Genomic DNA, 24,076 nt, shown 5'->3' with positions numbered 1-24,076 from the left:
GTCTTTACCAGGAATGGAGGGTGTAAAGTAAAGATACTATCAAGTTGCATTATGGGAACTGTGTTATCTAGTGTTTTTGGAGCTTGACTCATCCTAGGGACAAAAAAAAGTCAAGTGCATCAATTTTGAGTCCTCAAATAGATATAATATATAATATTTATAGAACAGCAAATACTAAATTAATGGATGTCACGCTAATGTATTCAGTAGATCAGCCCAGAAATAAGACCAATGTGGAAGCTTTTAGGGCGTTGCTGTGACTTTTAGATTAGATCTAATCCACCAGTATAACAAAACATACAAATGCGTTCCTAAATGCATGTTAAAAGCATCACATTCAACAAAAGCTGTTCATTGGTCTGTACTTGCAGAGTTGGCTGACCTGCCTCTTATCCGACTTGACTTTTCCTGCAATAAGATCACAGAGATTCCTCCAGCTTACAGGAAACTCAGGCAGCTACAGCACATCATCCTAGATAACAATCCTATGCAGTCTCCACCAGCACAGGTGAGTGCATTAATATCACAATTATGTTTGTGCATACTATATGGACGTCAAGTATATATATGGTGTTGATATGCAGCACAGATGTTTTTTCAGGGTTTCCTATATGTGGTTGAGTTGACAGGTTGTCATGGCCCTCACATTTTCATGAACCTGGTACAATTGTCAATCTAGTGGATGAATGAACATATTTATCTTTCTAGTGGCTACAACAACTCTCGTCTCACATTGCCAGACCTATCTCCACAGCGCCGCGGAGGAGGGTCTGGCTAGTCCACACAACATACCTGGATAGCAGAAAAACCTGCTCTGGTTTATTGGTATTTCTTTAAACCAATCACAATTGTCTTGGGCGACGCTAAGCACCAGACCCAGCAATGGCGCCTCTACAAAACAGCCTTGGAAAGGAACTTGTTTTGGCGAACGTAAAGGTTGTTTAGTCATGCAACAGAAAACTCAGATTAGACAGATAGTCTAGCTAGCTGTCTGGATTTACCCTGCAGAGATCTGAGGAGCAGTTAACCATAGTCCTCATAAATCGACCAAAAATTCCAGCCAAAACTTTGGGAAATCCGGCGGAACTTCCAGTGGCACCAGAACTACCCTGTAAATGAAACGTCCTCGATATAGACTACAACAACTCTAGACGACACCTTCTGTGCATTTGTATGTTTCAGATTTGTCTCAAGGGCAAAGTGCACATATTCAAGTACCTGAACATCCAGGCGTGTAGGATGGACAAGAAACCGGACACCCTGGACCTCCCCTCTCTCGGCAAACGTTGCCTTCCACAGCCGCTTACAGATAGGTACTGACGTAGTTATTGCTATTCTTTCATCATGACATGACACACAATGCACTTACATCTGTATCATTTAAACATATTATTTGCATCTACACATGCTCCCCTGACAATATGCATTATGCTATACTTATAATTGTTCTGCGCTTGCAAAATTTGGTTTCATGGTTACCTGTTAGAAAAATACAGTCCTAATGAGCAGTTTGTGTTGCATATTTTCAGCATGGAAGATTTTTATCCCAGTAAGAACCACGGGCCTGACTCTGGAATTGGTAGTGACAATGGTGACAAGAGGCTCTCTACAACTGAGGTCAGAGATCAAACACTCAAGATCAACTGATGGCATTGCATTATGAACATGTTATCGTGTTTTACTACTTTTCAGAATGCAACATTTGGAGATACAGTACATAAATCTCAAAATTCTTTCTGATACACTGCTGCTAGCCAGCACATATTAGGCACGTTTTTTTATAAATTAACAGCAGAGCAGCAGCAACAGAGGATAGTGGATTTCCACCAGATGCGGAACGGCTGCGGAACGGCTCTCCGAAACGGCGGCGGAGTCATTAGGTTTCTGTTAAAGTCAGTGTGTGTATTTCCACTGGCTGCATAACGGCTGCGTTCCGACTGGGTCCCAGCTCCGGCGGTCCGCAGCCCTCCGCAGCAGATACGCAGAGCTTCTATTTTTTGCCGGACGCCGGAGAGCTCCGCAGCAATTCAGCACACAGCAGATGGTGCGGGACAGGAAGTCGAGCACAGAAGCCAAATAAAACATCCGGTTAATTTTCAAAATAAAATACACAGTGCTCACGGTGGAACATATTTCCCTGCACTACAGCTTGAAAACACAGCACAGAGCTGTTTCCCCTCTACTCCTCTGGATGGAAACTAACTTTTGGTGGTTTTGTGGTTCTATTCTACGTGAATTCGCGCAAACTTGTGGGTCCTTGTGACTACAGCTGTCAGTCATGGCCGCAGCCGTGCCGCAACAAATCCGGACCTGGTGGGTATTGACGGACGGCGGAGCACGCAGCAGACACGCAGCGGAGCCGATCCGCAGTTACACATCTGGTGGAAATGAGGAGTTATACGGTCATAATACTAGGTCGAAATTCAGCCTCACAATTACAATAGAAAAGTACAACAAACAAATCCAATAAGGCCAAAGCAGGCAGGCAGTTATACAAAACTGGCTGAGGATGATACAAAATAAGTAGGCAGACTAGACAAAACAATGGCCAGATAAGTATGGAAAGTAGGCAGAATATCTGGCAAGAATTGAAAGCTAACTGGGCAGTGGGTAGATGGGCTAATGGGAGCCAGGTGTTCAGGCAGGTGGGTGATCAAGGGTGACTGGCTGAGGTGGGAAGTTCTCTGGGTGGCTGGTGGTGGACAGATGGAGAATTGAATCTAGACAGAACAGATGAGGCTGTTGTGGAATATCAACAACTTTGAAACACATGTGTGGGAGTCAACCTCTGTCCTAGACAAAAGTAACGTCCCTGCCGCTGAGCCGTAGTATGGCATGAGAAGCAAACATCTAGAATTATTCTTCTGAAAGCAGAGATTATCAAGAATATCATTAAGGATTTCATCGTTTCATTTCTCGAGGATGCACGCACAGTCAAATTCATGAAATAGGAAAACTAAAATACTATACTAGGATTTAGAAGTATTAAAATACTAAGACATTAAATACAAAAATTCTTTGCTTCTTCTGCAGCCTTCAGATGATGACACTGTCAGCCTGCACTCTCAGGTTTCAGAGACAGCCCGTGCTGATGCCCTTTCTCTCCTCTCCAAAATGGATTCTTGCAAAGGTTACCGAAAATAAGTATCACATATTCCCTTTGACAGCAATAACAGAGACACGGGGTGGTTGAATGAAGTGCCTAAAATGTGACAGGTTATGTGATGAACGCGGATGCTTCCTCCCTCTATCAGATCAGGATCTCTATGACTTTATAGACCCCAACCCAGATGAAGATCCTGCTCTGTCAGAGTGTGACGGGCAGCAGAGCAGTCATGTGTCTTGTATAAAGGTATGAATCTATCTATCTGTCTGTCTGTCTGTCTATCTATCAACCTATCAAAAGGATGATTACGAACATAATAAAAAGTTATTGAGAGGAAATCAGTGATACAAATCAGGAGTAATCAGGAGATAAAATCAATTTATGGTTATTAGTTCCTGACATGGTGTGTGTGTGTGTGTGTGTGTGTGTGTGTGTGTGTGTGTGTTTCAGGAACTGGAGAAAGTTCTTCACATGTCTCATCAAAGCAAAGATAAGGATGGCTGGAAAGAGGAGTCTGGGTGAGTTTATTATTCCATACATCTTGTACCTCTGATGCTTGAGCAAACATTTTTCTCTTGTCTTATTCATTACACAATGCATGCAACTCATTTTTATGAGTTCTGTGGAGGAAAGGAGATTCCTGATAATGAGTCACTCGTCGACCGGTTGTCATGGACCTGAATATGTTTACATTAAAAAGAAAGAACCTGCACAGAGGTGTTTTGCAGCTGCAGTTTTACAGTGTTAAACTATATACAGTATATAGAGATATATTAGCAAACTTTTTCTACAATTCAACTATTGCAAATCAGGAGATGTGGGCTGAAAAATAGCCTAGAAATCTAGACGCACCCTCGCAGCAGAAAAATTATTTTGCAGCCAGGGGGGGTAGGCACTCTCTGTTGAAATGCTGGAAAAACCAAACTCTGGTCAGGCCAATAACATCGTGTATAGAGTCGGTGGGCGGGCTTATGGTTGCTGCTGCTGGGAACAGGGCTCTTCTCTTCTTCTTCCTAAAAGGGAGTTTTTCCTTGCCACTGTCGCAATAGCCACTGCTAATGCTTGCTCTTGAGGGAATTACTGTAATTGTTGGGGTTTTGGAATTTATAGAGTGTGGTCTAGACCTACTCTATCTGTAAAGTGTCTCGAGATAACTCTTGTTATGATTTGATACTATAAATAAAATTGAATTGAATTGAATTGAATTCTGGAAGACTTGGAGTTAAGCTTTTCTTTGAGAAAAGAACAAAGAACGGCACTGAAGTCATTCTTAAAGGTCCCATGACATGGTGCTCTTTGGATGCTTTTATATAGACCTTAGTGGTCCCCTAATACTGTATCTGAAGTCTCTTTCCAGAAATTCAGCCTTGGTGCAGAATTACAGCCACTAGAGCCAGTCCCACAATGAGCTTTCCTTAGTATGTGCCATTTCTGTGTCTGTAGCTATTGAGGAGGAGAGGGGGGGGCAAGGTGGAGGGTGGGGGTGTGGCCTTGACCAACTGCCACTTTGCTCATTTGAAAGCCATGATGTCTCTCTTTCTCATCGGTGGACCAAATTCTCTGGGCGGGCAATGCAGAGAAAGGGGAGGTAACCTTGCTCCTTATGACCTCATAAGGAGAAGATTCCAGATCGGCCCATCTGAGCTTTCATTTTGTCAAAGGCAGAGCAGGATACCCAGGGCTCGGTTTACACCTATCACCATTTCTAGCCACTGGGGGACCATAGGCAGGCTAGGGGGAGTCATATTAATGTTAAAAAACCTCATGAGGTGAAATTTTCATGCCATGGGACCTTTAAAAAAGGAAGATGTGTTCGGAGTTTTGCCGACCGGATACGGCAAAAATTTAATCTATCAACTAGCTTCGCTACCTTCTTTGTTGCTCTGCCTGGCTGTAGCGCTATCCAATTGCATGCAGAGGGAATTTGAAAGACAACCGTTTATCCCGCCCCTCGGATTGAGCCCTGTCAATGGTGAGTTCCCAGATCCAACATCTTGATGTGGGTCTGGCTTGTCAGGCTAGCTGAAAACACATGGCCCATAATTAATTGATTCCTGCCCACAGCACTGGCTAGTGGTTATAGTAGCTGACCGCTCGGTCAATCAACTAGATGATGAACCCCAAGTGCAATCAGATATCTCCTTTCATCACGAGTTGCAAATATACAAGGCGTGCCTCAACTTGAATACTAATCTACTGTGGCACCAACTGGTCTATTTGAGGGTCAGGTCTGGACCGTGTATGTAAACACACAAAAAATCTGCTAGCAGCTGTTATGAATGGTATTTGTGTAGGTTGTGTATCAGTTTAAAACATCTGCCCAATATTTTGGGATGTTTACATTTCACAATGTTAGACACTCATGTGCAGACTTGATTTGCTGCACATGGCCTCAGCCAGAAATAAATATATGGTCAAAAAGATGAGTTTAGATTATACAACTTTGTTTACATACACATAGTTATGTCAACGAGGTTTCAGTGTTTTGACAGCTGTATAGAGGCTTTTTGAATTTGTTGTTTTGGTGCTCTCTTCTTTTTGCAGACCTTACTGTTAATATGTTGTTGCCAAATGTTTGTGTCAACATGTGTCAGCATTTGAGTCAAAATGCTAAGTTGTGTACAGTTTCTGATGATAGTCACTTTGTTCTTGAACCTTTCACAGTTCTGATAAGGAGCAGCTAGTTGAGGAAGAAGATGATGAGCTGAAGGAAGTGCTGGATCTGAGGAAGATTGCTGTTCAGCTTTTGCAGCAGGAGCAGCAGAATAGGTGTGTGGTTCTCACAAGCCATACTATACATACTGAAGCACTCTGCACTGCCATTAGTTAAAGGGGTACTAGAATGATTATATAGGGTATTTCACACTGTTCCTTAAGGTCTCCTAATAGGGTACGTAACATTCGTTGGGCGGAAAATGTCCCAGTTGATATTTTATGGGTCCTTATGCATCCCTGTGTTTTGGCCCTATTTGGAACGACAGCTTTTCTTCCAAATATGGTATGCTCATGGATATTTAGATGAGCTGCGTGCTGATTGGTTGAGCGAACCACATACATACACACACAGACACGGAGCTACACGCACACACACACAAATACGGAGCTACACGCACACACACACACACACAGATATGGGGCTACACAAAGACACGTAGCTACACACACACACACACACACACACACAGAGCTACACAAACACACAGAGCTACACACACACACATACACACACAGAGCTACACACACACACACACACACACACACGGAACTACACACACACGGAGCTACACACACACACACACACACAGAGCTACACAGTCACGCAGCTACACACACACACAGACACGAAGCTACACAAACACAGACACACACACACACACACACACACACACACACACACACACACACACACACACACACACACACACACACACACTGTGACATGCCCAGACATGCCTGGGCGTGATCCGTGGCTGCAGCACGGCCTAAACAGCAGAGACAAAATGCAAATTTTCGACACTTTCATTACAACTAGTGTTGTTGTAACGTTACCCTTGGAACCTCCACCAAAGAATCACAACTCACCCTGTAGCTAGTCAGCGTGGGAAAATTTAGCGGAGAGTGAATCCCTGCATGCACGTCCTCTGCGCCGTTGCGTTAGAGCCAAACTCCCACTCCATTGTCCGATATGGAACACTGCATTTACGACCATGGTTCATTTCCAATATCCTTGAAAAACTTCAAAACTCTTTTTAAAGTACACAGTGCAGCTTGTGTGTGAGATCCTGACAGAACTCCAGCTCAGCGGGTCTGTGAAGGGGGAGAGGCATCAAACCCGGCCAGCAGCCGCCTGCTGTCACGGCAGATTGTGGAGCTCTTGAAGTCCGACACTGTCTTACCAAATTTGCAATTAGCCATAACTTTTCGTAAAACAGCCCATATTTGAGCTTTACATAGTTGATTTCTCGCATAAAAAAGTCTCAGAAGTGAATTTAGTAATGGAATATCAGAGATCTGCGTGACCTAGATTCAGAAGACTAAGCTGACCTCAGGTCAGTGGTGTAGCCTATGCAAATGTTGGGGCGTAGCTTTGTTGAGATTCACCCGTTTTCAGAGGCAGTTTCAAATTGTGAGATTTTCAGAGGAAAGAGGTGTCAATGGGATTTTGATTGGGTTCTATGTATGTCCTATTTACCCACCAAACTGTCGTTTTTCAACTATGACAAGGTAAAATCGGTTTTGCATTCTATCACCCCTTTAAGATCTCTATTTGCTGACCTGCTAAAAGCCACCTCTGTATTCTGTTGCTTTCTCCTGATTTATCATCATTTAACATGTATACTCATGTCATGTATGCTGCTGCTGCCTGACATTCCCAAATATGACTCCATCATCACCATTTCACCTCCTTCACTCTGCCCACTCTTTCTTTCTCCCTCAACTCTGCTGCTGCACATTTGATGTGTGGCTTCTAGACGACGGTCCTTAATTTGCAGAGCGGAGAGTCTTATTCACCGACGGAGAGTCACTGGCAGGGCTCACAGGTAGATGGACTTTCTTTATCATCATTTACAGATTTTTTTTTTTGCTACACTGGTTAACCACTGGCCAATACACACGTTTTACTCTTAGAAGAATCTTATATTTCCTGTGAGCTGGTTTATGCTTACTTTCAACATTGTAAATCATCGTTGCCAGGGGTGATTCTAGGATCACAGCTTTAGTTTTACTTTTTTTAAACTTTATTCTACTGTGCTAACTGTGCATTTTAACATCATTTTGGACCATCACGGTAGGGAAAACACTGAAATATGTGACTAGAAAGACGCCAACAATTCTGAGAAAACTTACTTTAATGCTGAGCCACAGGGCCATTACTACAAAGGTGAGGATGTATTACAAATTAAATGGTATTATGCAAATAGTAACATTGGCTCAACTCACCCTAGATTCTGGGTTTAGAGTCACGATGGAGTGATTTAGGGCAGAACTTACACAAGCTCACAATAGATTATTTTATACAGTAATGTCAAGTTCAAATAAAAATATGGCTTTCGACACACATTGCAAATGGTTACTATGAGGCCATATAATCCTATATAATTGGGCTCTTGGATCAGAATTTAGTCACATGAAATTTCTACATGTCAAGACTTATAGGTAGGCTACCACAGTACACAGAGACAGGGAAGGGAAAAAGGTGATGATAATATTACCGTAACATATTTTCACTATTCCAATCATTATTTTCACTTCATGCTGAAGCCTGAACCTAACTTAGGCTAACTAGGTTATAGCTAGGCTATAGCTAACTGCCATGTGTCAGACATGACTGTAAATCACTCATTTAGATATCTTTTTTTTTTTAAGATTATTTTTGGGCATTTTAGGCCTTTATTTGACAGGACAGCTGAAGACATGAAGGGGAAGAGAGAGGGGGAATGACATGCAGCAAAGGGATGCAGGTCAGAGTTGAACCCGGGCCCGCTGCGTTGAGGAGTAAACCTCTATATGTGGGCGCCCACACTACCAACTGAGCTATCTGGGCGCCCTCCTTTAGATATCTTGATGTAAGAGTTTAATGGACTAGTTAAAAAAAATATTCATGCCCATTTAGGTTTTAAACAGCTTTGCCGCCTCTACCAACTGAGCTATCTTGGCGCCCTCATTTAGAGGAGCTGCCTCACTCCGATTGGCAGTCGCTTTGTCACATCGTTCAGCAATTGCATAAAATAGACTTCTTGTCTATTTCGGTCCCGCCTTGCTCATGGCAGCGGCAAGCTCGTTGCTTGTCACTGGCAAACGGCCACTCCCATTGAAAATGAATGGCAGCCTGTCGCTTTGTCGCTAATGTGACTGTAGGGTCAATGTGGTTGACACATAAGCTAATAATTAATAATAATTTATACTGTTTATTGATCCCCAGAGGGGAAATTACAAGCTACTTGTTCGGCTGGATGTGCAGTTTCAAAATCAAAATCACCTCTGGCTGTTGCTAAATTTAGGACTAGACTATGAATAGACACTATTCATTGTGCAAATGACTGTAATTGCCCTTTGTTGCTCAGCTGGAGAATTTTCCATTGAATTTGACTCAGTCCTACTGTTTGTAAACCTGTCATTATGATTGACGTAATCCACATAAATAACGCAACGTTAGTCTTCGCCATTGTCACAGTTCTTGTTCTTGTTCTTCATCTGTTTCCGTCTGCAGATTCCTAAGTCACTCCGGAAGCTCAGGCAGCAAGCCAAGGCCCCCACCTCAGACCGCTCGCAGGTACGTACTGTACAACATATTCACTCTTGCTGACTAGAAGCACACATGTGTGTGTGTTACAGTGGAGCCCTTGTAGAGTAGGAGTCAGGGAAAAAGTCGATACAGAATAGTATCGCGATTTGATCTGACCCGATAGAGCATGCGCCCCATCTAGGCTGAGTCCTTGGCAGCGTCCCTTTGCTGCGTGTCATCTCCTCTCTCTCTCTCCCCTTTCCAGTCTATCTGTAATCTGTAATAAAAATGCTTAAACAAAACCCCAAAACAACAGATATAGACATCTGATGCTACTCATGTCTTTATTCTAGTGCTTCTCTGGATGAAGGAAGTAGTGGAGCATCAGTGCTGAGTGGACAGGTACAAACTCTTTGACTTCAAAGCAAACATACCACGAGTAAAAATGTCCTGTGTCCATAAGTTACTTTGTTTGTGGTCTCCCATTCCTCTGGAGGATGCAGAGAATGATTTTAATTGTATCCGTCTGCTTTTACAGCCTTCTTCCTCCTGCTCCTTTGATGGCAGCTTGAAGACGGACCAGTCAGATTCAGAGCCAATGTGGCCCCAAGTCCCACCCGTTCTCAATCAGAATGAAGAACGCAGAAGGAACAAGTACCTGAGAAAAGATTATCTCAAGGTATGATCCTGCACACGTCTCCCCAAAGCTGCAGCGGTCTAATTTATGATTAATAAAATGTATCTTCTGCAGAACAAAACACAATATTTGCATTTCCCCCTCAGGCAATTAGTTGTGTATTTCGCACTTAACCTTTATTGGTATCAAGCCATGCAGAAATATTTGGTTGCTGTTCACAGTGAGGTCTGTGGATTCTCCAGAACTGGGACATTGTTTCTGGAAACACACCCTCCTGTTGAGTTAAACAAATAAATAATCTAGCACCACAAATTCCTTTCCCCTCCTTTGTATTGGGGTTAGAGCATACTTTTCTGAAGCAGGTATCTACATTGCTAGATACTGGTGGGAGTAAACATGTTTTTATGTGTGATTTGGGTGAACTGAGCCTTTAAAAAGTATTGTGAAAACTTGTGCTGTTACTGCTTCAAGGGAGGAAAGTTCCAGATTTTATCAAGAAAGTGTGATGATAATGTTACATGTACATAGTGAAGGACTGTATGACGATAGTCATTTTTTATCATTATCATCTCACCCACAGTATGTACGTCAGTATGATGTCAACAACAAAAGTCTAAAGTCAAACACCTGTCCAACTGGAGAGGGTGGATAGAAATGAAGTGAAAGTCATAAAAATAAAAAATAAAAATTTCTTTTTCCTTACATGACAGTACAAGTGTCAGAGTGCTCGGAAAAACTCCAGTGGGAATGACGACTGTGAGGTAGGTGTAAGAACCATTGTGGATGAAAAACAAAATATCTTATCATCTCAAAACATGTTTGAGTGCTAAGACAGTGAATGCCTTACTTAGATTTTCATGAATGTTATGCCTACAGGAGGGCTTGCGCAACGTTGATTTCAGCACCACTCTGACAGTGTTTGGACTAAAGCCGAGATCAGGTAACTTCAGTTTTATAGATTCTACGGGTAATACACAAGTGCTTGTTGTGTGACTGTGTTACATTTTTGGGTCAGTGTTTTCACTTTTTACAACAGTAATGATCTTGGAACTCAAAACTAGCCCGCCACAGGGTTATTGTCTTTTTAATGTGTGTTGGGCAGTGATAGGGTCCTTGAGTCTTGGACTCAGACTCTACTTGGACTCGTGTACTGATGACTTGGACTCGAGGAATTATGACATTTGACTCAAGGTTTCATGAAATAGGACTCGAAAGTTGGAATCGAAAGTTTCTTAGTTTTTATGTGTCCGATGGACTCGGGTCAGACTCGAGTCGCTATTCTCTGGACTCTTGACTTGTGACTCAAACTCAGGTAATGGTGACTCAACTCTGACTCTTCTTTGGTGACTCAGACTGGGCTCCAACACTGGGGACTGGATACTTGACTCGGACTCGACACTTGGTGACTCGGCTACAACACTAGTGGTGGAATTGTCTGTTTGCACCTCGGGATGTACGAGAGGTAATTCACATCAAGCATGACAACAGTCCATGCTCATGTGTATGACCTCTTTGTAATACATTTCTGAAGATAATAAAGAATTGCATTCTATGCAATTAATAATTGCATCCGTTAAATAAGAATTGCATCCTATGCAAATTGGGTTCTAATTACCAAATTATCAAAGTTAAAATGTTCACCTAATGTACTAAAAAGGGTAATGAAATTATACCTTACAGACAGAAAACTATGTGTTTGTGTAGACCATAAAACCTGGGGATTGTAAAATACCACATAGAAAAAGTACCTTTGGACGGTCAGCTTTTCCATTTGAGCAGCACATACCTAGAACACTATACCCACAGAACTAAGCAACATCACATCGCTCAAGTCTTTCTCCAAATCTATAAAACAGTAGTTAGTGGTCAATCTAACATGCTGTTATAATCTGAGATGATGGTTAGTTTGTTTTACTATTTGTTTTTGCCAATGTTCTTTTGTCTGTGTTTATGTGCTTATGGATCTGATCTTATGCGCTTTGAAGCTTGTATGTGCTTAAGGGTCTGTGCTTACTGCTTTTATTTGTGTTCATGTGCTTCGTTTGTGTTCATATGTTTATGTGGTCTTGTATGTTTACTTTTAATGTCATCAACCTGCCAGGGACTGCAGATGAAAATGAGCCTGGCTTAATCTGGCCTAATTACATGTTAGACTTAAGTGCTCATGTTAATTAATGTACATTGTCCCTTCCTAAATAATTAAACAAACATACAAACAAGCAAGAAATAGATACTAAAAAGGGTGTAAACCATTTGACTTGATAAATCCAAAGGCTCAAGTCCAAATAAAAAATGTATATATAGCAAATCGTATTTGAAAATTACATTTAGGAGAAAAACAAAGTCATCACTTACCCAAGCATTTATCATTTATCAGTAGTAAACAGTCTCTCTTACTAAAGATACCTTCAAATCAATGGGATTAGCTAAATTAGTATATAGTATGTGCAGTTAGTTAGCTTCCACTAATATAAAATATAAAAGTGCAGCTTGTATAAACGATGAGGAAGTGCTCCATTTAAACACAAGGCTCATATCTGAAGCCAAATTATTTTAAGGTGGAGTTCCAGTGTCCTTTCTCTGGAAGTGGGGAAGTTTCTGAGGAACTGTTGATTTGTTCTATATCAGTGCATTAGCAGTCAAGGACAACGTACAACATGATTGATGGCTCTCTTTTTAATTTGGCTACACTAATGAATGATGGAAATATTAATTTTTTCATGATTGATTTATAGCTTTCTGTCCAAACACCACAACAATGTTACATAAGTATTATCAGGAAAATGTACTTAAAGTTTTGAAAGTAAAAAGTACTCATATTATTAGATTTTCACTACTGATGCATTGATGTGTAAGCAGCATTTTATGTTCGCAGTTGGTTGAGCTGCAGCTCATTTTTACTTTTATATAAGGCTTCAACTAACAACTGTTTTTATTATGGATTAATCTGCTGACTATTTTCTCAACTAATCGATTAAACTGTTTGGTTCGTAAAACTTGTGTGAATAGACTTCATCACAATCATCAAGATCCAAAGTGGCACCTTCCAATAGCTTGTTCTGTCTGACCAACTGTCAAACCTCTAATTTATTCAGTCCACTGTATCAGCAAATCCTCATCTATGAAATGCCGGAACCGAGAAATGTTTGGTATTTTTTTCTTAATTTGATTAATCGTTATTAAAATAGTTAAATTTTCTGTCGATTAATTGACTAATCATTTCATCTCTCATTTTACTGTTTACATTTTTACTGTTATTTTTACTGTTTGCTTTTAAAGCTACATTGTATAAGAATTTCTCCCATCTAGCGGTGAAATTGTATATGACAACCAACTGAATATTACTTTATAGCCCTTCCTCCTACGGTGGCCGAACCCGAAATTAGCTCCTTCCGTCGTTTACACGCAGCTGTTCTAGACACTCCAGTATTAACTTTGATCTTGTTGCTTTGCCTGTCGCGTTGTCGTTTTAATTCTCTTTTTCGCTTCCCTGGCGAGTAATCTCCCCCTTGCATTTGTCACGGTGCCAATAGGTGTAAGAGGGCGAAATGCGGAAGGTATGTCCCTCTTTGGCTAATGTATTTTAAAGATGGAGACGCTACATGGCTGCCGTCATTCGAGCAAGTCGCTCGTCTGTATTCTGAATGATTCTGAATGGCAGATTCTACGTTTACGGAATACTTTGATTAGTTGGTGGAAGTCATTACACATAAATGAGTACATATTTGTGAAAGAAAAAAGGGTTTTTGCAAAGAATCAACTCAAAAAAATTACACAATGTAGGTTTAATAATGGATCATATTTATGGACTCTTCATATGCTTTGTATGTAAAATCTTAATTGGTAAAATAACTAGTAACTATAGCTGTCAAATAAATATATTCAATTAAAAAGTACAGTATTTCCCCCTTAAATGTAGTGGAGTATAACTTCCCACTCAAGTTTGTACTTATGTACTGTACTTGAGAAAACATTTTCTTTCTTGCTTCTCTTCAGAACTGTAAGGAAGATATTATTTTAACCAAAAATGAAAAAGAGTAAGGACCCCTTTATCTGACTGAAAATGTACCTGTGCTTGTGACATGTTTGGAAAGATGACGATTTGATGACTGCCTGATTAGGTAGGAGTGAAATAGTGAATTAGTTTTAAAATAAGTCATTAGCAGCTGTGTCTCGGATTTTAGCTTCCTCTTTGCATCTCACTGTGTTCTCTGGAACTCAGAACAGTTCATCTGTTATTTCAGCCTTCACCAGAGGAAGCCGCCAGGAGTACAGCTCGACAGACCCCAGCTTCACTATGAGGAGGAAGATGGAGCACTTGAGAGAGGAAATCGAACAGATAGGACTCTTACGGCAGGTCAGAAGCTTCACACATTGTTTATGCCTTTGTATTCTGCACAAAACATTGAGTCCTTCACTGTCCAAAGCCTGCCAGATCCTGCTTTTTTTTCTAGTGTTTATATCTTCAAGTTTCTTCTTGGTTTCTAAGAAGTTGTGTCACACTGTACTCTGTATCAGCCCTATAGTAGGACTGATTTGCACAAACAGAAATAAGCACCATTAGGCTGCCAAGTTTTCTTAGAAGGAGAAAGAGAAGGACCATTTACAGGCATCCGTTGACTAGAATGACAGGATAATTATGTGTCAAATAGGAGCTACTTTAGAATTTGCTTGTGTGTGAACATGCACATTTAACATTCCAATGTGTAAAGGAATATGTTTACCTACCTTATATTCAATAAGTACAGTATGTGCTTAATCCTATCCGGAGTTAATCATAACAGATGAGTCACCACTTGAATTCCCTTCAACTGTACGTTGTTTGAGGCGCCAAACTTTGCAATTATTAAAGGTGCACTGTGGATTTTCTTGTGAACAAACAAAAGTCATGTTTACATTCAGTTGCGCTCACCAAAACTCATCGTGTGTAGTGCATTTCCCTCCTCATAAATCATATCGCATTTTTTAAGTATTTAAAATCTATCGCTGTTTACATCCATGTTTACTATCTCGCCTTCTTCCCTGTCTCTGTTGGCACATGGCTGCACATCTTGGCGCATTACTGCCACTTATGGATCAGTGGAATAGTGTGACAAACAGCAGAGGTCCAAAACTCCACAGGATAACTTTCACATGCAGACTTTAATATTATAGACAGAGGTGTCAAAAATATTCACATTCATTACTCCAGTAGAAGTATAGATACTAGGGTTTGAAAAGACTTCTCTAGAAGTTGAAGTATCAACTCAAGCTTTTTACTCAAGTAAAAGTGTAAAAGTAATGTAAGGGGGAAAAAATGCCATTAAGGACAAAAGCTTAGCCCGCCCCACGGGGGCCTATAGTGCACTACCCCACCTCCCCCAAAAAACATTTTTCTAAAGGCCATAATGACTATAATGTTATATTAAAATCATACCTGCAAACTCAAAAGGGCTGTCAGCATTTTAACTGTGTTTACTCCAGCTGCTAGCTAACGGTAGGCTAACGTTACCTGCCGTCGAGTGTGGTGTTAACTAGCGTCCCGTGCGGCGATGTTTCAGTTCCCTCTAACGTCCGTTTTTGGAGCATCAGAGAGAAGCGCAGTCATTTAAGTGACACCTAAATAAGGCACCGAAATCCGCGTTGCTATTCAGTCTGGTAGATAACGGTCGTTAAGGCACCAGTGCTGTATTAGCACCAGGTCTGTGCAGGTGCGATGGATTGCTTACAAACCAATAGGGTGTCGGAATGGTATATGTTTATACTTCTCATCCAACCACAATCAAATTCACTCTATCATGATGGCGCGATTTATCTGGATAGGTTTTTTGTGTGTGTGTGTGTGTTTTTTGAACGATGACAAGCCGTAATGAAAACAAGCCAAACTGAAATAGAAGTAACGAGTCTATTTTTAAAATGTAAGGAGTAGAAAGTGCAGATAATTGCGTGAAAATGTAAGGAGTAGAAGTAAAAAGTCTGCTGTAAAATAATTACTCCAGTAAAGTATAGATTCCCAAAATTTCTACTTAAGTAAGGTAACAAAGTATTTGTACTTCGTTACTTGACACCTCTGATTATAGAGTGCTTGAAAACAGTCTGTCTGCTGCAGCCACAGCTTGGTTGGTTCAAGTTTAAATTAAAATTACAAGTATACAAAAACTAGTTAATGGCCCCTCTCCATGAAAAAAGTCAAACTTCAGTTCAGAATGGTCACACCATAAAAACAAAAGCGACGGCAAGCTGACATCCTAAACTGGAGTGTACAAAGAAAAAAAGAGGTCAGAAGAAGCTGAGTATCTGCCAGCAAGATGTCTGTACAGAAACAAGGGCCAATAAATCTTTCAGCAGCAAGTTGAAGACTGTCAGGCACACCTATCTAGTTGAAAAGAGCATTGTATCCTTGGCTTAAAAAAAAAACTTAACCAAAGAAGATAGGAGAAGGAAAAGATAAGGTGACCGAGATTGTCTAGAAGAACAAAGATAGAAACGTGAGGTAATGTACTTGGAGAGGCCAAAGAACGCTTTCGTGCACTTTGTTAAATAGGCAGAGAAAGCTGAAATGTATGAAATCACTGAGGTAATGAAAGGAACTTTAACCTCTCATCACTTGTCACAGACTTAAAGGTGCTCTAAGTGATGTGACGCGTTTTTGAGGCTACAACATGTTTTGTCACATACAGCAAACATCTGCTCACTATCCGCGAGCTGCCTGTCCCCTGAACACACTGTAAAAAAACACGGTCTCTGTAGACAGCCCAGGCTCCACAAACGCTTGTCGGTTATTGGCTGGAACACTGTTTGTTATGGTTCGTGGTGCAGGTTGGCGCAGTTTGTTTTTGTTGCCTTTTGTGGAGCCTGGGCTGTCTACAGAGACCGCGTTCTTTTACAGTGTGTTCAGGGGACAGGCAGCTAGCAGATAGTGAGGAGATGTTTGCTGTATGTGACGAAAAATGTTGTAGCCTAAAAAACGCGTCACATCACTTAGAGCAGTGGTTTCAGCTTTTCTTAGACATGAGTAGGGGGGCGCCAAGGAAAAAAGGTTGGGAACCACTGACTTAGAGCACCTTTAATAGGTAGCTTCATGACCTCAATAATTAAATGAAATACAAAAGAGTGCACAGATGTGCTCAACCCACTTGCTTCTAAAGAACCACATAATATCACACCAATGACAAATGTTGGACTTCATGTCTTCAGGCCATTTCACAGGTTGAGATGACCTGATATCCCTGAATCAAGCTAACATTATTTACAGATTCGTAGGAATATTATAGTTATAAGCTGAGTTAACGCTTTAGTGCATAACTTTTTTATATTAACGGGCGTCCGTTACATTCAAGCCATTGCCAAATGAGTTGCTACAAAGCTAATTAAGACTATCAGCTCCACAAAACGCTCTCTGTGTATTTCTCAGCATGGCTATGTTCAGAAACTGGTGTCATCTGGCAACTTTCGCGCGCAGAAACTCGAGTGAAGATAATGCACTTTTTTGAAGAGTTCATCATGTTTTTTTAATCCTCCGTGTCCTCCTTGGCTACTAGCAACTGCGTGCAGGAGGGGTGAGGCGGGTGCGCGATCATGGAAGGCTTGTATCATGTGGATGCGCCGACAGTTTTGTTCTCATTACTTAGAATTCCTCATGGGGGCGACAGAAACTACGCACGCTGAAACAACAGCAAGAAAAGGAATGCACAGGCGTAATAGAAGAGACATTCACTTTCCTGGGAAACCCGCCACTGACTTCTTTCACAAAAAGTTAGAGCAGGCCTTTTTGTCCATGTCGGCTTAAAGGTCTTGCCCCTGGACGTTCACCAAGAAATCAAGACTTGAGTCTTGGCTGAATGAACTTTTTATCTCAATAAAATCATTGTCATCGCTGGTGAGAGATTACACTACTTCCAAGTGTTTTGAATGGAAACTACAATGAAGGTCAAATTGCATTCACTGACTAGAGTTTCACATTTAGAAAAGACCATTAAGCAATGCTGGGAGCAGAACAACCCTTTTGTTTGTCCAACTTTATGGAGAAAGCATGAAAGCGTTTGATAGTGCACAAAAACACCACATAGTAGATCATAAACGTCAATAAAATTACTTATAAAATCTTTATTATGAATACCAAGATCTACTATCAAAGCCAACCTGAGGCGACAACGCATCATGTCTCACATCCTATTCCTGCTCCTCATTGACTGGACTATGATGACAAACACAGAACATGTGTTGGACTCTGGCCAAGTAGCTTCAGGACCTGGACTTTATGACAGAGCCTACACACCTTCATGCACAAGAACAAACAGGCTTTCTTTTGGTTCAGCTGAATTCAGTTATGTCTTTGACTACTGTGAAGCATATGAAACCCCCATTTTTTGTTTTGTTACTAAAGGCCCACATCAGGTTTGAAAAAGCATCACAGCTTTGTTAAATAATAAATTAATATTTCCTACCTCATTTAGAGGTGCAAAATATGGGAGGAAAGAAGGGAAATGTATACTAATAGATGTTGGACACATGCAGAGGGACAGAGACTAACACCAGGTTGAAGAGATAGAGAGAGAGAGAGAGAGAGAGAGAGAGAGACCAAAACTGGTCACAGCATTGACTGTGAAGGGGTCAAAGGTTACTGACCAGGAGTCAGATAACAGCTGAAGAAAGAGTAGGAGGCCATCCAGACAACATATTTGAAAAAAGACCATCAGAGTTACCATCTTCCCCTACATAAGACCACCTGTTATCACGTGACAAAAGTTCCATACTCAGGTCACGTAACTGAGCTATCAGCCAAATAAAAGTCAATAAGTAGGCCATAGTTTTTTGATCAAAGGTACTATCAAAAATCTCCCATGTGGTTTCAGTCACTGGTCTTTTTGCTGAGCTGACAATATGAGGCTATTCAACTCATATTTCCTCACATAGTGTAGCCTTCCTCTTCCGATCCAAAAGTGTCTTCTATTTAACTAATATTCCACTTTCAGCAGCAAAAAACACCTGTCTTGCACTTTATTTACACTGTTATCCCAAATTAGTTGATTTTACTAGAAATTTGCGTGGAACTCCGCTGCCCTAAACCGAACGTTTTTACACAAGGTGAAACTTAACAGGTCAAGTTGTATTAACACAGAGTGGTAAGTTGATGCAGTAGAAACAAATCAAGTTTACATTAGTAGTCATTATTAATTTCTGGAGTCATGTTGTCTGAAATAAGCATTTTAAGTTAAAGCTTTAGTGCGTAACTTTTTGTTTTTTAATCAAGGTTTATTTTTTCATTTTCAGTTATGAACAACACAGTTTGTGATGCAATCACAGGTCGCATAAATTTGAACAAAATCCCTCCCACCCCCAGGTAGCAGGCAGTTAAGAGTAATATGAATTGCCAAGGGTTACACACATCAACAACAAAAAGAGAAAGAAAAAGAATAGAAAAGGTAAAGGTAGTGGATTGGAAAAAAAGACGAAAAAAGAGTAAAGTGCAGTAAGAATGCTAATGTAAGCAAAGGAGGATGTAGGACGGTCAGCTGAAGTCAGATTGTGTGTTGATCCCTTATAGTTAGTAACCAAGCATCCAACCCATCTATCTAGTCTAAAAAGGGCCTCCAAGTCAAGTAAAATTTTGAAGTAGATCCTCTCATGGTGTAACGGATCTGTTCTACTCTCAGTGACTGCAAAACCTCCCGAACCCAGTGCGCAAAGGCAGGTGGGGAAGCCTCCTTCCACTTGAACAATATTAGTCTTCTGGCTAGCAGAGTAGGCCACTAGGTTTGCCTGGGTTGCCTTTAAGTGCGCACCAGCTGGAACAACCCCAAAAATAGCAATCAGAGGCGAAGGTGTAAGCGAGCATTGCAACACAGTGGTCAAAGATGGATTCCCAAAATGGAGTCAGTTTCGGGCAGGACCAGAACATATGGAATAGGTCAGCAGTGTCCTGTTTACATCTGTCACATTCTGGATTCAGCTCTGGATAAATTCTTGACGGTCTCTTTGGAATAATGCAGGCGATGGACCACTAAAGGCATACTATGTAACTTTTCCCTCTTCGGTCCCCCTACAGGTTGTCTCATTGGAACTACAGCCTTTAAACTGGATAACACAATGTCTCATGCATACTGAAGAGGAGTGTATCCTTCAGATTGCCTGATCCCAATCTTCCTCGGAGATAGACAATCCCATATCCCGCTCCCATCGATTTTTAAGAGGGTTGAGTGGTATCTTGCCCACCTTCTTAATTGCGTCGTAGAGTTTACTAATGTATCCCTTCTTGACAGGGTCGAAATCTAGAATAAGATCTAATTGGGTTTTGGGGGGGAGAGCCGGAAAGTGACCTAATTTAGAACGTGTAAAGTCCTGTATCTGTAAATATCTAAAGAAGTGAGTTTGGGGTAGATTAAACTTTCTGGAGAGCTGGTTGAAAGACGCAAAAGTGGTGTCAATAAATAAATTCTTTAAAGTAACTAATCCCCTGAGTCTCCAGATTTCAAAAGTATTGCGTAACTTTCTTTTTTATAATAATGAACGTCCGTTACATTCAAGCCATTGCCAAATGAGTTGCTACAAAGCTAATTAAGACTATCAGCTCCACAAAACTCGGCTATGTTCAGACTTTCGTCCGCAGAAAATCGAGTCAACATAATGACCTCTTCTGAAGAGTCCATGTTTTTTTAATCCTCTGTGTCCTTGCCTACTAGCAGCTGCGTGGAAGAGGGGTGTCTCATTACTTAGAATTCCTCTTGGGGGAGACAGAAACTACGCACTATAGTTTTAATCATGCAAAGAAAAATAATGAACACAAAACATCAGGCTGTTTAGGCCATTGACATTCAAGAAACACATAAATATTGTTTTCCCTTTATTACAACCTAGTTTGAAGAACAATGTATTCAATACATTTGCTCCAAATTCACAGAAAGGACCATACACAGATAACATTGAAACATCCAAATGTATTGTACTGCTTCACAAGTTTCACCCAGCAAAAAGAGTTACTAGTTTTCAACCTGCGTATGGCTTAACTAAACGTCTTTTCACAAAATTCTATTTCCAGGTGTAAACTGTATAAATTGGATTTACCATGGGATTTTCTCACGGTATTCCAAATGACATCATTTTGTAAACATGTCTAACTCATACAGTGCAGTGCATGCCTGGACACTCTCCTCAGGTAATGAGCTGGTTGCACCCACATTCACTTTCTGCTGAGTCTCAGCAGGAAATTCCTGGTAAATAAAGAACAGACAGGGCCCGAAGGGGAGACAGAACTCAGTGTAAATAATACAGAATACAGTGTATATATAAAGTATGAATACGGTGATGTCATGAGGTCATTGTTAATGTGTTTCCAGAACATTGAGTCCAGACTGAAGGTGTTGCTCCCAGACGATGTTGGAGCTGCTCTGATGGATGGGGTTGTCCTTTGCCATTTAGCTAATCACATTTGTCCTCGGTCTGTCGCCAGCATCCACGTGCCGTCTCCCGCAGTGGTAAGCACACTGAAAATCCTAAAAGGGTTCCTTTTTATGTCAAATCGCAAATAACACTTGGTGAGATCTGAAGAATAAAGTGAGAATAAATTAGCTTTATCACCTTTTGTAGTTAATACTTCAGAGTTATTATGTATCTACATAACCTACATAACCTTGTGTGTACTGCTTTTAATTTCTAATTGATTGATATCCTGTCTTCCAGCCAAAGCTTAGCATGGCTAAATGCCGTAGGAATGTGGAGAACTTTTTGGATGCCTGTAAAAAGCTGGGTGTCACACAGGTAAGGCTATTATTATATTACGTGTACAGTATGTATCTCATAGCCAATGGAAATAAAATCTATTAAGAAAAATGTATTATCATTTCCTTTGGCAAGATCTGCCTGACATATTAGTATTGTTACTTCAAAACGATTATTATACATATACATATATATGAATTTTAGTATTTTTAATCCTGTTTTAGCAACTAAATTGTTTTGACATGACTTGAATTTTTAGATTTAGAAAATTACCAATTGAAGTTGAGCAACGTATATGTTTTGAATAGTGGACAAATCTGCATTTGAGAACCCTAAAAAAACAAGATAACAATATATATAATGATTTTAAGACTATTAAGTTATGATTTTATTTCACAATCAGGTATTCAGTTACATAGAATATTCAAATCCGTACAGCCATTTCTTTGTTTCACAAATCTCACAGACAAATATTTTAAAACCACTGCTACAAAGCTGTCTAAAAGAAATTATGTTTTTTGTTTGTTTTGAAGGTACTGATCCATGACAAAGTGATGATGTCAAATCAGTATTATAGAAAATCAAGCAGTGTGCTGTTACTGTGAAGAAAGTCTCATAAATATGCTTCAGTCAGCCACAAAGATCTTTGAGAAAGGTTTTCAAAATGTGTTTTTAATTAAACATAACACAGCCACATAATCAAGTCATGTTGATATCATATTATAGATCAATATCTTAAAACCTCAGCACATGAAACCTAAATTCTTGAGTGATTAGATACCACTAGGGGTAAGTATGTTTTTTTTGGAATTTGAACAACCCTTTAAATAATGAGACGCCTCTCTGCTAACTCAGGACAAGCTGTGTCTGCCCCATCACATCCTAGAAGAGCGCGGCCTGGTGAAGGTGGGTGTGACTGTTCAGGCTCTGCTGGATCTGCCTGATTCGAAGCCAACACAACTTTCAGCTGTTTGACACAGGCCTGAATGCTGCATTCAACCTGCAGTCGTCCAGCCAACCCTTCTCCCCAGCCCGAACCCATACCCCATCGCCACGGGCCAGGGAACCCGTTCGGGCAAGGACCCCAGTGGCTCGTAGGTCTTTGGGAGTCTGCTTCTGCCTGACTGAAACGGGAGACGGGAGGGAGAAATCCCTCTGTCTCTTTATATGATGTCAGCCACCTCCCCACTTCCTGTCCATCGCATTTTAACTTGTATCCTGTTCCTCGTTACTGGGGTCATCCTGTGTGTGTGTGTGGACTAGCAATGTGTGTGTTTCCTGAGCTGCGCAGCTCAGACTTGCTAAGGAGAGACATAAAATACAATTGGTCTATATAAAGACCTGTTTGTCCGTGTCAACATGCTCAGTGATTATTGAGCCTGCAAGTGCCAGTACTGACAACATTTCCATGCTGGTGTTGGGGAAATTGGCAGCGAGGAAATGAAAGACACGATTCTTATTCTTTCACTAAAGAGACCTAAGCTACACGCTGGTCCCGTAGCCACAAATCGGACTTTAAGGGGTTTCTTACACTCTTGAGTTTCGCTTCTGTTATTTTTTCCCATGAAAATTCCTTTTTGAAGTTATTAGTGTTTCTTTTTTTTACATCATGTCCCCATTGTTTCTGCTTTTCAGCAGCCAAACCTAAGTCATACTTCAAAGTATTGTTTACCTATTTGAGCAATTACTAATAATTATTCTGATGTTGTCTTTCTGGAAGTCATGCTTCAGTAGACATCCTGACGGTTTCCCCTTAAACTCTGGTGTGGTTTCAACATATTTGAACTTCTGTACAAATCCAAAATTCTCAATACAAACCTGCATGACATTTGACCACTGTGAGAACATGCTTGGCTGTGGCCAAAAGCATGACGGTCTTGTTTTGTAGCCTTTTTATTTCATTGTACATGCAAGGTTTCTGTTTTTGAAAGATATCCTGTAATCCAACTTTTCTAAAGCTTTTATACTTTCGTTCCAGTCATTGCCAATTATCACTTGCCATTTCTGTGGAGTTCAGAGCATGGGGTTGCCATGTTAGACACAAAGCAGTTAGGATTTTTATTGCTTTGCATAACCTCAGATGAAACATGTTTATACTGTATGTGTTTGTGAGCGGAGGGGTCTGAGTGAAGGGCCTCTGGACCAGAAAGGGCCAGTCACTCCTGCAAACCTTCCACACATGGCACACTTTTATCTTACTGCCAGCCCACCCTGCTGTATGTGGTTTCTGATACAATTCATTATTTCAGGGAAATTAAATTATTAATGTATTTATTCATTTGTTTTATATTTATATGTTTTTGCTCTGTGCGTCTTTACCCTGTCTACCAGTGCAGGTGCGGTGCAGCTGAACATTTAGAGCTCACTTGTGTTTTCTGTGTGCTCATGGTCAACTTAATGATTCTTTGGT

The 24,076-nt window shown here is 40.7% G+C and overlaps 1 protein-coding gene across 1 annotated transcript in view; it reads left to right on the top strand.

Moving 5' to 3' along the window:
- Positions 1-23,940, top strand: part of lrch2 (leucine-rich repeats and calponin homology (CH) domain containing 2) — a 34,616-nt gene extending 10,676 nt beyond the window's left edge. Inside the window, exons 5-21 of the mRNA XM_039777987.1 lie at positions 372-508; positions 1,183-1,313; positions 1,530-1,617; positions 3,034-3,130; positions 3,255-3,352; positions 3,557-3,624; positions 5,771-5,875; positions 7,579-7,647; positions 9,318-9,380; positions 9,686-9,734; positions 9,871-10,011; positions 10,680-10,730; positions 10,846-10,909; positions 14,214-14,326; positions 21,285-21,422; positions 21,628-21,705; positions 22,522-23,940. Coding sequence (XP_039633921.1) covers positions 372-508; positions 1,183-1,313; positions 1,530-1,617; positions 3,034-3,130; positions 3,255-3,352; positions 3,557-3,624; positions 5,771-5,875; positions 7,579-7,647; positions 9,318-9,380; positions 9,686-9,734; positions 9,871-10,011; positions 10,680-10,730; positions 10,846-10,909; positions 14,214-14,326; positions 21,285-21,422; positions 21,628-21,705; positions 22,522-22,641 — 1,610 coding nt within the window. The 3' untranslated portion in view covers positions 22,642-23,940. The remainder of the gene's footprint in view (positions 1-371; positions 509-1,182; positions 1,314-1,529; positions 1,618-3,033; positions 3,131-3,254; positions 3,353-3,556; positions 3,625-5,770; positions 5,876-7,578; positions 7,648-9,317; positions 9,381-9,685; positions 9,735-9,870; positions 10,012-10,679; positions 10,731-10,845; positions 10,910-14,213; positions 14,327-21,284; positions 21,423-21,627; positions 21,706-22,521) is intronic.
- Positions 23,941-24,076: the final 136 nt, after the last annotated feature.

Source organism: Perca fluviatilis, chromosome 16, assembly GCF_010015445.1.
Source record: "Perca fluviatilis chromosome 16, GENO_Pfluv_1.0, whole genome shotgun sequence".
In the NCBI taxonomy this organism is placed as follows: Eukaryota; Metazoa; Chordata; class Actinopteri; order Perciformes; family Percidae; genus Perca; species Perca fluviatilis.
Note: the sequence above shows the minus strand (reverse complement) of the source record. Positions and strands in the feature narration are given on the sequence as shown.